Source organism: Tachypleus tridentatus, chromosome 6, assembly GCF_004210375.1.
Source record: "Tachypleus tridentatus isolate NWPU-2018 chromosome 6, ASM421037v1, whole genome shotgun sequence".
NCBI classification, from domain to species: domain Eukaryota; kingdom Metazoa; phylum Arthropoda; class Merostomata; order Xiphosura; family Limulidae; genus Tachypleus; species Tachypleus tridentatus.
Window position 1 is genome coordinate 78,939,023 of NC_134830.1, and position 17,454 is coordinate 78,956,476.

The following is a 17,454-nucleotide window of genomic DNA, read 5'->3' on the forward strand; positions in this document are numbered from 1 at the left end:
GTGTATAAAAAAAACAAAGAACAGTCTGTGTTGCATAAAAATAACCTTTTGCTCCATAATTGCACAGCATATCTTACGTAATGTGGGTCACAAGTGACCTAATTAGGGTGAAAAAAATATATTAAATACAAAATTTCATTATGAAATGAAATAGAGTAATTCAGAGATGTATTAAGATATTTCAGTGTGAAGAACAGAAGAAAAAATAACGGAAAACATAGCTTTAATGGGAAGAAAAAAATGCCAGTAAAGTCAATAAAACATTTTATCACAAAACGTTTGACTAATTATTCATTGCAGTAATTTTATTAAGTTTGAATGTTCAGAATAGGTAGGTGAATAGTATTTTATACAAGTTGTATAGGTTTTTGTTCTTTCATGGTAAAGCACAGTGAACATATCATGCATTTTGAAAAAATTGGTGTTTCTGACACAATGACTTGCTTCAGATCAGCTGTTTTCCTCTTGATGTTGTGTAATTCAACCTTAGAGACTTGCATGCCACCAGTTTTGTGAAACTCATTTACAATCGACATGAAAACCAGTGAAATTGCTTTTCTACATGTTGATGTATTGTGTTGAGGAATAATTCGTGAGCGTTTTTTCAAGTTAAGAAAATATATTCATAAATGAAACGCTTTCGCAAAATATTTCATGTCATTTGGTAGATAAATTTTTGCTCTAATAGATGGTGTGTTTGATTTTCATATGTCTTTAATTTTTGCTTTCATTTTCAGCTCATCAAATGGAATGTCAAGTAGACAAAATCGAGCATTTTCGACACCATCTGCTTTTCGCATTTAATTTCTTGCAATTTCGTTTAAAACAATGCATACTATATACCTAGGTATTACATGAAATAAAGTATCATAATAAATGTTTTGGGTGTAATGTGTTCATGCATTGAAGTATTCTATAGTCTTACATGTAATGCTTGAATGAAATTATTTAAAAACGCTCACGAATTATTCCTCAACCTAATATCATGCAGCAAAACCCACCACAAGTAAAAGTATGTCACACATGAAAATCCTCATTATTTTCCTTGGCACAATCATGCTAAGACATGTTTATTTTTGCTGAGACTGAAGTAAATTCCTTCAATTTTTCTTATTTTTAGCTTTTCAGTATAAATTCACAAATTAATGGAATTCTTTTTCTTCTAATGTAAGTACAAATATTACTTCTAAATATAAAAAATTTAGGAAGTTTTTTTGTGTCTCGAGGCCATCGTCCAATGTTTTGTGACCCCTAGAGGCTATCCTAGCCTCATTTCTACTACTTCACGTTCTTAAGCCCTGATTTCCACTATCCAGTGTTTCATTTTTCTTCATGATATGATACTTTTATCAATGCATGTTTTTTCCATGTTGCTGCTTGCCACACATTTTTTTTACCAAGTTTTGAAGTTAAGGAGAATGAAGTGGGATGATGTTTTCCATTAAGTATTTTCTTGCATAAAGAATATCTCTTGAATTTTTCTGTCTTCTTTATATATATGTTTTACCAGTGGTTTCATTTCTTCTCCCTAACTTATTAGCATCACACCCAATATTTCCTTCACTGTTTCATGCTTAGCCTTTCCTTTATTACCAGATAACACATAGAAATTATTCTTTAGTTATGGTTTATTATTCCTTAACAAGTAACTCACAAGATTATCATTTAGAAATCGTTAATTACTTTTTAATCTTCTCTGCTCGGACATCATTTACTGTGTATGTCACAAGATTTTTAGTGACTTTCATTTAAAATTTTATGAAACTACTTTTGTTTGTTATAACAATTAGTATAGCATAAAATCAGCTAATAATCCACATTTTAATAACATATAAGTTTTAAATTCTTAATTTTATGAGGCAGTATTTTAAAAACTTTTGAATTTCTTCTAGTTGACTTGCATAACACATTTTCTCTAGTTATATTCCCATATTTATTTTATCTTCCAGTCCTCCAATAAGTATGAAAGTTAATGTAAATTACTCGCCCATAAAATGTCATTGCTCAAGCAAACCATAATTTTTATAGCCTTGCATTTTGTTTGGTTACAGAGTCATCAAATGTAGAAAACCAGTTCCCTCTAGCCACAGCAATCTATCATGTCCTCACTTTTAGAATTCATTAATAGTTCTTTCCTTTATTTAATTCTATATTGTCTATAACCAATAGAAAGTCAAGGTTTTTATCTATCAAATAACATATTACATTTTCTGAATACAGAATTCTTAATTTATCTTTAAATACAATCTTCTTTCTCACAGAAAAGACTACAACCAGGTTTGATGTATTTCTAGTGGCTATTGTTGCATAGTTAGAAAACAAGAAAAAGTTCTGATACTTAGGGTAAATTGTTTGCTCTTTGTATGTTATCATTCTGTTCTTTGGTGCATGATTTAATTTAATAAAAATTTAGTGTATTACTACCATTAGTATAAAAAAAATAAAAGTAAGGTTAAGTATCAGCAACAGTTAAAAGCAAAAAAAAAAAAGGTAAGTACTCTGTGTTTTGTTTATCATGTTTATTCTTTATTTATTATTATAAAAGTAACTAAAATGTAAAAAAACATTGATCTCTTTAGCTTAATTAATGTTAGATTAGGTAAAATAAATAATTAACCTAATAAAAATGTTTCATGAGGCACACAGCTTATGGATAAATTAATTCAGTAGCATAATGTGAACTCCACACTCCCCAGGTGATTTACAACTTATAATGGTATGAGCAGAAGTCAAACAATGTTCAAAGGGGGGCAATAAGACAAAAATTTAGTTATAAATAGATGTATACTGATACAAGCTTGAAGCTAATTAGGATTTTTTCAATTTTGTTTGGTAACCTCAAGATTGCTCAAATTGACCAATGCTATATAGAGATAGGGTTTTAAAATACAATGTAAAGCTTTACTGAAAAACAAGCACTTAAAATGTATTTAGGTTTTATAGAGTATACAAATAAAATTTATTTTTAATCTTAATACAAAAATATTTTGCATATGAACTAGGAAAAAAGTTAGATATTTATGGAAAAATTCTTTTTTAGTGTATTTAAAATACTTCAGTAAAAAATTATTTTTTGTGCATGAAATATTTATAAAGTGTGCTGAAAGTCTCCAAATTTTGTGAAGACATGCATACTATATTAAAAGTTAGTAGTATAAAAACTGTAAAGACTTCAAATGAGTACAAAGAGGTAATATAGTTACTCAACTTGAGCAAGTGTTGAGAGAGTTGAGAATATAATGTTTAATTATAATTACTTGCTCCTTAACATATACTATACAGTATTATGTATGGTCCTACTTCATCCCTCCTTCCAGTGTGGACATAAGTGTTAAAATTTAGTAATTTGCCCTTTAACATGTAACAAATTAGTAAAAATAATAAAACAGGTTTTTTTTCTTTAAAAGTGTTTGGTAATTGTTTGCAGAATATAAACATTTTGCATACAAAATATGAAAATTTTCTGGTGTGTAGAAAATATTTTTAATCTTGAAATTACTTTGTGTTGGATATTAAACATTTGAAAAGAAAAAAGGCATAAAAACAACTTTAAAGAAATCTGATATCTTGCTTAAAAAGATTTGTAATATTTACTGATAATATACAAAATATTGTGAAGATAAGCATACTTATTTAAAAGTTATAGCATGATAAACATAATCACAAAATTGTTGAAATCAGTCCCTGGTACTGAGTATGTTAAGAGAGTTAACAGGTCTACGTAGAAGATACTGTTGTGCATTTTTCAGATTTAGAAATATTTATTTTAACATGTATACTTGAGTGTTAACACCTAGCTCTAGATCATTTTTTCTTAATATATAATACACACAATACATTTAGTCATAGTTTTTCCTCCTTATTTTCATCATATCTTATTACTTCTTAACCCTCTCCATGAGTCAAATGCCATGTCATTGCATTTGTTGACTCACATTCAAAATTTTATTGAAATACTATTTTATGAACACATCAGTATGTTCAGTGTGAAACTGCAGATTTTAATTCAAATTGTAGCAGCATATAGTAAAGTTAATTTCATAATTTAAAACCATTTATTAAAAATAAAATCTGAAATACTGATTTTTGTGTCATGAGGTATGACTCAAATTGGATGTTTGTGATGTCAAAATAGAAAGTCTTTAGTTTTATACAAATTAAGAACTTAAGTTACCAGTATTGACAAGCTAGAATATAAGAGCCTTATCTTTTTTATTTGCTGAGATGTCATTCATGTATTGAATCAAACTCAGCAGCCCCTCTTGCTACTTTCCATTTTTGAAAACACGTCTTTATAACACTTCTGTCTGTGACATGAATAATCAGTTGAAAGCTCAGAATGACTCCATAGTTATTTTCCCAGCCATTTTCAAGTGTTATAATGTCATATTGTTCTTTTGATACAAACCTTCAAGCTGGTAAGTTGAGTCTTTAGTCTTCTCAAAATTTCATATTTTTTTAGGCTTAAATATAGCTTAGTTACTCATGGTATTGATGTAATAATTTATGAATTTTAAGTAACTGGAAGAGTTAATTTTGCTTTACTCTATTTATTGTTCTATATTTTAAGAAAATAAGCTTAAAACTTGTTTGTAACTAATGTGTATACATTATACATTTGTTGCCTTGCTGCTTTATCTTCACTAACTTCCTGTATTCTGATTTTCTGTGCCTCATTTCTCAGCCTTAACTGTCTATGCTACCAGTCTGAACTGGTCCCATCTTTTTCATTCTGCATGTTCTCTTCTTTTTTTCTCTTCCCAATCCTTGTTTCTATTACTCCACTTATGTCTCAGGCCTGACTTCCCCTTTCCAATTTTGTCTTTCTTTAGGATATGGTACCCTTTTATCATTGCATGTGGGATTATCCAGTCCACCTCCTAGATCATGCAGTTGTTCCTTTGTCCCACTTCCATGTGCCAATGTATGAGATGTACTTTTGTCACCTTGGTCTCATTCTCACCATTTCCCTTTGACTTCATTACATTATAACATATTCCCCCCTCTTTCTTGAGACAAGCATTTCTCCTGTGATCTTTAAGTTTCTTCTTTACTGGCTTTAGGGAGCAGCATTTCTTTCATCATTTTTCTTTTTTAATGTTATATAATTTCTTCTCATTTCTCTCCTTGCATAATTATTATTGTGGCTCTCCATGCTCTTATCTGGGTCCCTCTCAAACCTCCAGCATGTGTTTTGTTCTCCCTAGACTTGTCCTATCTCTACTTGCCTATGATAGCCATTGTACAAATAGCTAGGTATGTGTTTTTCCATACTTTCATTACAACAATTCCAGTCTTTTTTGTACCAGCCAGTCTTTTCTTCCCTCATATCTCATTGCAAGCATAAGTTGTCACTCCTTTACTCTGTTATTCTCTCTTTCAATTTTTCTTTTGACTGTTTTTTCTCATCTGGACAGATGCTTTTAGCCTGTTCAGACTGCTCAGTATTTTGTTACTTTCTTCCTCTTTATGGTTTCTCTCACTATAATTTTATTCCTGGAACTCCTTCTCTACCTGGAGCACTTTCCAGACCCCATTACAGGTTAGACTTGTCAGTTCATACATCTTTTTACATATCCCTCTGAAAGTGAATGTTTATTTTCTTAAGTCTTGTCTTTCTCACATTAACCTATTCCAACCATCTGGCTGTTTTGTCTATACTAGCATATAGACTTCCATCAATGGCCACTCTGCAGTTAACTCTGTACTTGTAATTGGAGTAAGTATTTAATTACTTATTCTTTTCTTCCTTTCTTCTACATTTGAATCCCACAAGATGGCTAGTGTTTACTCACAGATTATATTTACCCAAAATTCCACATCAAGCCTGGATAACAAAGTACTCAGACCATCTGCCCTGGCCCAATCAGTGCCCACTGTAAGATGTATTCCCCTGATTTAAACTATATCCATTACACTTTAAATGGAGTACAAGAGACCCTTGTCACTTACCAGCTCCCAAGGTGGTGAACAATAGAGAATCTTCACTGATTGGAACCTAACTTGGTATTAAAACACTGTAGTTCAGTTACCCTTTTCTTCTCTCTTGCTTACTCTTGTAAGGACATGACACCAGAAAATATGCTTACAGGTAAGTGATATTTTTAACATACAACTGTGATGTATTGCTCATTAACCCTTCTCCCAAAGCTGGTGTTCAGCCAGTAGTCTGGTTAAATAGTGATTTTATAAATATCCTTTTCCCGCTGTAGTGCTTTCACTCTGCAACTGATGAAAGTCCTTAGTGTGTTCAAGTGCTCATCTCCCACAGTTGGTTTTGACTCAGAGACTAGTGTTTGAGAAGGTGAGCACACATGATACAGTCTGAACATGCTCCAACCATACTATGCATGTTGGCCATCTGAAAACTTGTGTGAAATATTTTCAGTAGTTATGTACCTATTTTTCCCATCTTTCCAACACCTTTCAGGCTTCTTGTCTCTCCATTTCCTTCACTCAGGTGAAGAATATACCTTGATTGAGATGAGATGTGGTCTCCTATGGGTGTTGTGCCTGTGGAGGTTCTGCCATACAGTGTCACACTCCATGACCTTTGTTTTAACCCTTTTGAACAGAGTCTCATCCAACTACTTTTTGCACTGGGAATCTAGCTGATCTGTGTATAGAAGTGAGTTATTGTATCAGAAGTTAATATTCTTTTTACCTAAAAATGTATTTCTGATAGTCTTACTTCTCTACATTGTTCCACCCTTTCTGTCTACTTTTCCAATGAATTTTATTAACATGCTCATCAAAGAATGAGGATTGTCATGTGTTTATGTAAAGAAAGCATTTACACAAGGTGTGTCACACTCCTATTGATGAAGGATTTTGCTGCATGATACATCCATTACACAATGTTGTGATTTCCCAGGAATATAAGGTGAGAGTTTCACAAAGCTGGTGGCATGCAAGTCTCTAAAGTGGAATAGCAAGGTTCGAGAGAAAAATAGCCATGTGTAAAGAATGAGCATCTATCAGAAATACTTTTTCAAGTAAGTAAAATATTATCTGGCATGCATTAATTTCACTATAATTATTTTGAGCATCCATCAAATGTGCAATATGTACTTTATATAGTATGTTTCTTGTGTATGTCATTTCAAATTCCATCTACAAGGTTCAAGTTCTTATGCATTTTGATTATATAACTGTCAAATCTATTGAAAAGTTTCAGTACATAGATTTGAAAAATATGGTTCATCCAAATAGATTTATTCATCAGCTTTAACCCAATCGTCTTGTTATGCATTTAATGACCAAAGTAACTGTTATTAATTCTTCAGATAGCAGTTGTCACCATGGGTAATAAGTGGTGTTACATTTGTTTTAAATTTTAGATGATGAAACATTTAAAATGAACATTAACCAGAAGTTTCTAATAACTTAAAATTTGGTTTAGAAATCTAATCTGACTTTGCCAACATGTATTTTCTTTCTCACACAGTCATACTTTCTGATCTTGCAACTTGACTAAATATTCCACTCATATCTCGCAGTATTTTGACACATGTCATTCAATTCTGAAACAAACTGCCTGTCTCCTCTTTCCTAGTGTATGAATATTTAAAAAAATATATTTATATCACTTAATGTTCTAAACATAATTTGGTAGGTGTAGTTATTCTTTTTTGAAATATACATACTATTCATTTTTTTTCTTATTTTAACTGACATTTTGATCTTTTTGCCATTATTTTTGAATTCAAGCTAGTTTGGAGTTGTCTTACAAACTGTCTTTTCTCCTACTGTCTTCTTTGTAATTACTGCTAAATTTATGCATTTAAAAAATATACATAGGAAAGATCTATTGAGATTAAAGTTATTCTAATTCGAACAGCTAACAGGTATAATACATTACATTTTGTGGTAAGACGAAAAAAGAAACTAAGAATTCATAACTAAAAGATTTATACACACTGAAATTATTGCACAAACAGGATGTGTTTTATTTATTATTTTTATGTATTGAAAGTAATTGAATATTTTTTACTTTCTTTTAAAACTGCAATATGTATTAAATTAACAAAATTATAAAACTTATTTTTCTCTGTAGTCAGTGATGTAATAGGTTTTTTAATGCAGTGTTCTTTTCTTATAAATATGAATTCTTTAAAATTAGATTAGTAATATTGAATTTATTTTTTATATCTAGGATAAAGCAGATTGCTGTAACTCCAGATGATTCAGAAAATCTCAATTTCCCACCACTTCAGCCTCCCAAAGTCCCTGAAGTAGGGGAATATTTTGACCTTTTAATAACTGTTGCAGCTAATCCACATAATTTTTCTGTAAGTTATAAATGCACTTACATTCACAATTCATAAATTCTATGGATGATTTAAATTGCTCAATATATTTTGTATTAATAATTTTGATATTGAAAATTTTGAAAAGAATTAGTATGAAATTAAATTTAATGACTTGGAAAACAAAATAACAAGTACTTACAAGTCCAAATGCATTCACTGTGATTAATGTCATATTGTATGACAGCTTATGATGAAGCTTCTAAATCTATTTATATATAACAGCCAGATGTCTATATGTCTGCCTGTCATGCTGTGTATTTCATGAACAGTTAAAAATTGTATATCAAAATACTTCTTTCCAAGAGTACATTACAGGCAAATTATTCATTTTTTGCAATTCATAAAATTTCATATAGTTATTAACATTGATCTGTCAGTCTTTATAAGTGTTGAACAGTCAATCTGAGAAACAAAATTAAGATAAAAGATGTTTCTTTTGTAATAGAATTTCACACAAAAAATGGGGTTCTTCTGTTTTGGTTTTCTTTGTCTTTGCATTATATACATGCATGATTTTATTGTATCTAAAATAAATTGATTTGAATATCTCTTCTTTGACACTTCTTATAGAATGATAACTGTTAAAAAGTACTCACTTCACAAGTAATCTTTTCTTGCACTCAATAAAATAGCAAAAAGTGGTTGCATCTAGAAGAAAAAAATCTCCACTGACACTTAGCAAACATGAGTGCTCTTTTTTGTTGGATGCACCCATTACTTCAAAATCTAAATATTTTTATCAAGAATGCATTGTTGTTGGTCTGTTTTGCTTAAAAACAAATGCAATGCAATTTCCCTTATTGAAATAATAAATGGAATTACAAATACAACCTACAAGACAATTTTATTGCATATATACTGTGATCCAAGATATTGGGTTGACTACACTTTTGGGAAATTTACCACTGAATTATTTCAATGGGCATTTCCTAGTTTTGAAAATTTTGTACACTGTAAGGTTTTATTTTCCATTTTTGTATAATATTTAAAAGTTAAATCAAATGCAAATTTGTCTGAAAAATCTTGATTTAAATTTAATATAAAGAAAGTGTGATAAATATACTTTGGAAGTGATATGTAATCATAAATATTTTCTTACTCCTTTGTTACCTATATCTGGAAGGAGTAAGAAAATGATCTAGTTTGGTGTTCTTAATTGATATAAGAGCTGCTGATTTATAAATGTTAATTTTTTAGTGTCAGTCATGGAAACATGGACAGCTATTACAGCAATTAAATGAAGAAATGCAGTCCTTTTATTCCTTAGAGGCAAGTCTGTTTTGTCAAAAACTATTTTCAGTAATTATTGTAACTTTAAATTTTTTAAATTTAATTAACTTTTTATTTTCATCACTGCTAAACATTTTTAGAACTCAAAATATCCCAATTTAACTACCAGATTTGTAGAACCAAGATGTGTAAACTGAATTTATTTGTTGCTACTTTTTAGTTCCAAGTTTTAAAGTATTTGTATTTAAAAGGATGTTTAAAAAAGTACATTTGGAAATATTTCTGTTCTTGGCTGTGTTAAACAGAATACTATTTATAACCTTAGTGATTAGCATTGACAGAATGGGGATGAAAGTGTTTGTAGTTCATGTTCTGTTGTTGCAAAATCATACTGTTCACAAGCTGTCTTCTCACTAGTATTTCAGTTCAAAATTAGGGACAATTGTGCATTAAGTCATTGTGTATCTTTGTATAAACACCTCAAATAAACCAAATCTCTAATCCTTTTTTTAATGTAGTTCAATTTTCTATTTAAAAAAATGGTGTAATAAGGAAAACAAACATAAAATCTTAGATTTAGAATTACTTTATTAATACACATAATTAATCTCAAATTTTGATAACATAGTTTTAATTTATTTTTTATATAACATATTAATCTTGAAATTAACTGCCATTTCACCACTGATCTGCTTCATTATAACATACCATACTAGAAATGCAAGTTGAATATATATATGTGTGTGTGTGTGTATTGGTTTTTATTTTATCATATTATTGCAAAATATGATTTCAAATTATGGACTTACCCCTATAATTTCTGAACAGGAAATTATTTTAGAGCAATTCTTTAAAGCTTATTGATAGATTTAATTTTTCATGAATGACTGAAATGTTAAAAATGAAAAACAAAATTTTTTTTTCAAAATGCACTGTTTATTTAAAGGCATATAGTGGTTCTGAGCTTTTAAAACCTACTTTTTGAATGTTTCCGTCTCGTAACAAATTTGTCTGTTTGCATGACGTGTGGAATATTCTTAAATACTCTCTTTGTAACATGTACAGTAATACAGACAATGTAATCCATTGAAAAGGAATTCTGACCATGTTGGTTTCCATATTAGTGTAATATTTTAAATGCAATATCTTGAACATTTGTTTTGAAGTTTTAAATATTCTTAATGTTTGAGCTTGTGTTCAATGTATATTTATGTATGTAGTGATGTATTCATCATGTAGTATACTTAAGAGATATTAGTTTTTTGCTTGATTTAATTTTAAAGTGCAGATAAAGTACTAGCAGCATGAGAAACTAACTTAATTTTTATAAGAAAAACTGAAAGTAGGGTAATTTTATTGCTGTATACAAGAAAATAAAGCTTTATTATGTATTAAGATCAGAAGAACCTTCTTTCTTTGTAATCAAATGTTTTGTATCTTTGTGTCAAACAAAATAGTGCCATTACTATGGTTGTGCTTGTTTTCAAAAATAATAAGATAAAGGTTTTATTTTTGTAGCATGTTTACGTTGTAGAAGTTGTTAGTAAAACATCATTAATTCATAAATCTAGTCACTTCATTTTAGTTGTGAATAAGTTTGACAAAGTAATAATTCTGAATGTGTTTGTTTTTAAGGAAGTAGTTTACATTATTGTACCATTAATTGTTAGTAATTACTACTTAACAGTTTAAGTATTGTAATACATTAAAAGATTTTTATCATTATTTTATGTTGAATAGATACATGTTTTACCTTAAGAATAGGATATATATTTTAATAAATCTCTATGTGAATCAGGAAAACATATGTGATATGCATGAATGTTTGCTACAAGAAGGGCAGTTCTATGCTGGAAAACACAACAAAGATGATTTATGGTACAGAGTTAGAGTAAAAAATATTCTTCAAAAAGATCCATTAGTGGTGAGTATTTTGCATAATAAATACAGTAATACCTAAGGGTTTTATGCTTCTAGATATCTAACTTGGAACTTAATTTATGTTTGAAAAAATAATTAAAATGCAATCATGTAAATCATCTGAGTAATAACAAAACAGCATTTTAAAAGTATTAATAAATAATTTTTGTAATATTTATATATCATTTGTTTGTAAATGTTTATTTATATTTATGGCAGGAAAAAGTGGAAGCACATGTTTGAAAAGTGAAATTCAAATCAGAAATTGAGAAATGTTTTTGGTTTTCTAAAAAAATGTTTTGCTCAGTATAAATGGTTTAATTGTTAATTGAAGACTAAGACCTTTTTTTCTTCACTATATATCCTTATATAGAAAATAAAGCAGAAATTGAAATAAAATACTTTAACATTTGTTTAGGTAATTGTTCATTTTGTGGACTTTGGAGACTTTTCCATGATGAGTCTTCAAGACCTACAGCCTTTATGGAAACAATTCAGATCTCTTCCATGCCAAGCTATCTGTGGATCATTAGCTGGTAAACATTCTCTCTGTGAAATATGACTTAATTATTTTTGTGATTGTGATTACCAAAATTTGAAGGTAGTGCAGTGTTTTTACTGTGTAATTTTTTATAATGATTACATAACTTGTTTATGTAAATGTATGTACAAAATTTGTTTATACTATAGGGTAATACAGCTGTATATATAACTTTAAATAATTCTCTTGCTGCCAAATGTCCACCCAAGTAAGTTCAGTTTCATAAAAAACTCAGTTGCCAAGACAAATTTCTATTTTCTCACAATAGAGTCAGTGATAAATTCACTTACATTACCCTGTGGGTTGTCATAGTTATATCCAGAATTTTATATAATTGTCACCTTTTAACAAGACAAGTTATTCTTCTTATCTTTGATTGTATAATTGTTAGTTAAGTTGTAATGGATGATATTTTAAAGAAAGTCTCACAATTAACAAACTTATTCTGAATTAGCTTCACTTGCACTCACTTGAACACACACACACACACACACATATGCATTGTTTAAATTTACTTACAACTTTCTACAAATTATAAGATGCTATGATATAACAATACTCACTTAATAAAACAAGAAAAATAAACAAGGTTTGAGTAATGTGACGTCAGTTTACAGCAGTTGAGTTCCACACAGAACGTGACTCTTACCAAGTCACATAACAAAATTTGTCATAATTATCACTTTTAACACTTGTTATAGAAACTAAATAATCATTAAATAATAAATCATTATATGTAGTAACTAATTCTTACACTTAGTAGTTTGATATATTTGTTACTTATTTCTGTCACTTTTTACTTCAAACATATAGGGTTTTGCTAGATATTAGATAGGGACAGTGGGAATCTTGTTAATCCATTCATGCATGTCACTAATTAGATGACGAGGCATTTGGCTACCTTGAGAGAGTCAGTTACAATAGGAAGAATTACAATATCAGGAAAAAAACTGTTTAGTTTTTTGAAGTTGTTATATTCAGTTTAAACAAATGCTATTTTTTCACGTGTAGAAATGTAATGTTAAACCAGCCTTTTCATTATTCATTAAACTTTTCTGCCTAAGCATCATGTACTGCACATTTCACAATGGTTTAGTGGTTTACATTCAAATTTTATTAAATCACTTTTTATTTGTTATACCAAATAGTTTAACATAAAATCATAGTTAATAATCCATACTTTAATACTATGTAAGTTTTTATGTTTATTATTTTATAAGCTAGTATTTAAAAAAAATACTGAATCTTCCCTAGTGTAAGAAAGGTAACAAATTTCGTATAGGTATTCTAACAACTTTTGTTCACCACCCCTCTACTAAGTACAAAATTTAATATAAATCTTTCTATTGCATCATTGTTGCACAGACAAACCTTACTTTTTCGTAATTTTATTTGGATAGTTACAAAGCCATCAAATAGACAATAAGATTTCTCTTATTACACCTACAATGTCACATCCTCTTTAAAGATATGTTAATAGTTCTCTCTTACATTTAATTATATATTACATATAACCAATAAAAACCCAAGGTTTTCATCTATTGAGTATTGTATTCTAAACAGAGAATTGTCAATTTCTCTTAGTACAGGCTTCATTTCCATGGGAAAGATAACTAGCTTTGAACTGGTAACAGCTCTTGTCACATAGTTTTAAGTCAGAAAATTTGTTATAGTTAGGGAAGGTGGTCTGTTCTATGTTCTTTGTCGCATTATTTAATTAAATAAAAATTTTGTGCATTACTGCCATTAGTATAAAAAATTTAGGGTTAAGTGTCATCAACAGTTAACAGCCAAAAAAAAACTCAATTATGTACTTGGATTTTGTGTGTATTCTTTATTTATTATTTTAAAAGTAATTAATGTTACAACATAGAGCTCTTTAGGTTAGGTAAAATAAATAATAATAAAAATGGAAGTAAAACAATTTTTACTGTAAACAATGTAATATATAATATTATCTGGTAGAATAAAACCTTGACTTTCTGTTGTTTATAAATAACTTAATATTCAATGTCAGGACTATTGGCAACTTTAGAAAGAGAGGATGCGACAGATGAGTGTTGCAATCTTGTTTGGTTACAGAGTCATAAGAATAATGCTTTGCCTGAGTGATAATTAGTAATTTACACTGAATTTCGTACTTCTTGGAGGGGTAGTAAATAAATTTGAAAAGAGGGGATACTTGGAGATGAAATGTCACTACTCTTATTTCTGTCATATTTTACTTCAAACTCGTTAATTCTTATTTCATCAAATTCTAAAAGATTTAAAGAAAGTATTGTAATCCAGTATGTTTGGATTATTAGCTACATTGTTATGCCAAGTTTATTCATATACCACAATAAGAAAGAAACTTCATAAAATTTTGAATATAACTCACTAAAACCTTCTAATGTGCACAAAGTGATGTCCATTCTGAAAGAGTTAAAATATTACCAATTCTAAAAGTATATTAAGATAGTTCAGAGTTATTGTGTTGTTTAACAGTGCATCATTCTCTGTATAAGAATTATGCCACATGAGCATATCCTGCAACCACAGAGTTTAGGAGTAATAAACCAGGACAAAATATTAACGACTGTGTCACATGAGAAAGGGTAACTACCTGCAACTAATTGTCATCCAGGTGTACATGGCAAGGAATAAGTAAACCTGACCAACCAGCAATGTCTATGTGGAGAAAAAGATATCCATAGTGAAGTGTTAAAAGAATCTTTCAGAATTTAAATTCATTCAATAAAACTATTTACTTTTATACATAAACTTTTCTTAACAGTTTTGGATTTTAGATTGATTTCAGCAAGTTCCAAGCAAAATTAATAGTGTTTGTGAATTTCCTGAATATTTTCTGAGGATCATACTTCAAGGAGAAGGATAGTCATAAAGGAACATTTGCACAATGTATTCAGCTACTACCACAGATCTTCATCTGGTCAAAAATGAGCTGAGTTCAAAGAAAGAGCTTCAGTAAGAAAGTACTTGGACTTCAAGCTATGTTGACATGATTTTTATAGTGTTGTAACATGAGAAGAGCTCCATATTTCTTTAAAATTTAAGATTTGATCATGATTGACAGCAGATTAATTGATCATTGTTATATAAGGCTTCTTTGGATTTTCCATATAGATTTTATCACATTTTATTTACTGAAAAAATTTGCACCAGTTTTTATGAAGCTAGTCAAGTAACATTTGTGGTATTATACACAATCTAATGTTCTCACCTTTTCTTTTTATGTTTTTAGACATAGTCCCTCTTCATGGTGACTGGAATCCATTACAGTGCTTTGAATTCCAGAAAATTGTTGTAGATAAACCATTTGTTTCTGTGGTACGGAAGAAGGTTTTTGACACTGAAATAGGCATGGGAAGTCACAAACTTGAACTAACCCTTATTGATACTTCACAGCCTGATAAAGACATTCTTATCCATGAAATACTGATTGATATAGGTATGGCCAAACTAAAGACCTCTAGCTGAACTAACAACATCCATCAACAGCATAGGTAAAAAGCATCAGAAAACATTGGGAAACAAGTAAAAAATATCAGCAGCAGTGTTTAAATAATTTATTACAATAAGATGAATGATTCTGCAAGCTGAATTGTTTAACATTATACAGTTTTAAGTAAAAAAATAAAGCTTTTTAAAAAAGAAAGTTGTCTACATATAAAAATAAAAGCTTTAAATAACATTTCTTACTTTCTAGTATAGTTTTTGTTGTCTTTCTAATTAAAATTAGCTTTAAGTATGCAATTAAATACAATACTTAGTCATTTGTTTTCAGTGTTGTAGAAATTACCAGTGACTTTACCTGAAATATATTGCTTATTATTAACTGTAATTTTCATTGTTTTTTATTGAGTAGTATTGATCTAAAAAAATATTTGTTTTTGATCATTTTAGCTTAAGTTTTTTTTTTTTAGGTTAATACTACTCAATAACAAACAATGAAAATTATAGTTAATAAGTGATATATCATTTTCATTGTTTATTATTGAGTGGTATTAATCTAAAAAAAACTATTTTTAAGCTAAAATGATCAAAAACAACTTTTTAAAGAGTAGCCCAAGAGTTGGCAGCGGGTGGTGGTGATGAATAGCTGCCTTCCCTCTAGTCTTACACCTCTAAGTTGGGGACAGCTAGCACAGTTAACCCTCGTTGTAGCTTTGCTCGAAATTCAGAAAAACCAAACCATTTTAGCTTGTTCTTATGCAATAAGGTTTTGAAGTTTTTACTTTCCTTTGGATCTAATCACTCAAGATGATTTTGTTAATGTGTAGATCTATTTAAGTATGTAGTTCTATTTATCTACATTAAGTTTAGGCTAATGTGATTTTTACAAAGCCTTTTAAATGTGATATGCAGTCTGTATTTAAAGTATGTATAAGGGAACATATTAAGACATGAAAAGGACATGTATGTAAAATTTTTTTTCTCAATATTTTTATTTAAATAAAAATTTTGACCTTTGTTGTAAGGTAATAACGTGTGCATAGAATTTGAAGTTTATTATGGAATTGTTTCGTAAGAAGTGAAAATTTTCTTGGTTTAAAATTAAACAAAAATTAGTAACATGCATCCTAAAATTCTATAATTTATCAAAGTTTTTGAAATCTTAAAGCAGTATGTTATTTTTTAAAAGTCTTAAAAAGGTTTAGAAATTGAAATTTAAGCCTAGTTATTATTTTTGAACTATCATTATGTGCTTTCTGGGAAATGCTGCTGTCAAATAAAATTTTACTTCAACTAATGCAATTAAAATCACTCAAGTCAGACTTTCAGGTAACAAACAAGATTTGTAATATGGTAACCAAACAATAAATTTTGTTAATAATTAGAAATTCTTATCAGTTCTTCTACAATAACTTAATTTCACTGCTCAGTATGCATATATTATTATGAAGTTTTCCTCAATTTTTCTAGATATCAATTTGTCTGTTGACATATACCCAGATTAATAATAAAAAATCTATAGGGTAAGATAACACAGTTGCAAGATCAAGTACATAACACCACAAATGGGATTTGCACTACACTGTGAAAAGGTTAATTTGATACTTTCCAAATTTAACTGTTTTTGCCAAGGATTCTTTTGTTTAAAAAATTGAGGCCCATTAAGATTTTAATGATATAGTATTCTCAGAATTTTTAATTAATAAAGGAGAATCCCAAAGATAATTTTTAGCCAAACTGACACATTTAATGTTATTTTTTCTCTTATGTTTTGCTCATTTTCCAAAGAAGTAGTTACTTGTGACTATACTATGTTTTTAAAGAAATCCAACATAACAAAATGATTTTTGTAATGTTAAAACATATTTTACAGACATGTTTAAACTATAATGATAGCTTATATGTACTAGCTGGTGTAAACTTCATACATTAAAAAGAGTGACTAACAAAAAGAATGCAAGTTCTTTCTTAATAATATCTTTAATTGGTAACCAT

At 29.0% G+C, this 17,454-nt stretch overlaps 2 protein-coding genes across 8 annotated transcripts in view; both read left to right on the top strand.

Annotated features, from left to right (window-relative positions):
• The window catches only part of LOC143252873 (tudor domain-containing protein 7B-like), a 107,057-nt gene extending 97,338 nt beyond the window's left edge, over positions 1–9,719 (top strand). For 6 of the 7 annotated variants that reach the window (XM_076505671.1, XM_076505668.1, XM_076505669.1 and 3 more), the window contains exons 22-23: positions 8,156–8,291; positions 9,510–9,719. In XM_076505671.1, coding sequence (XP_076361786.1) covers positions 8,156–8,291; positions 9,510–9,704 — 331 coding nt within the window. In that variant the 3' untranslated portion in view covers positions 9,705–9,719. Of the gene's footprint in view, positions 1–6,874; positions 6,996–8,155; positions 8,292–9,509 lie in introns of those variants that run through there. The other variant, XR_013029222.1, reaches the window with a different exon arrangement.
• A 1,600-nt stretch (positions 9,720–11,319) lies between these two features.
• Positions 11,320–16,847, top strand: LOC143252874 (tudor domain-containing protein 7-like). Its single transcript, XM_076505674.1, has 3 exons — positions 11,320–11,466; positions 11,881–11,998; positions 15,248–16,847. The coding sequence occupies exons 1-3, from the start codon at positions 11,356–11,358 to the stop codon at positions 15,481–15,483; spliced, it is 465 nt and encodes a 154-aa protein (XP_076361789.1). The 5' UTR covers positions 11,320–11,355; the 3' UTR covers positions 15,484–16,847.
• The last annotated feature ends 607 nt before the right edge of the window (positions 16,848–17,454 follow it).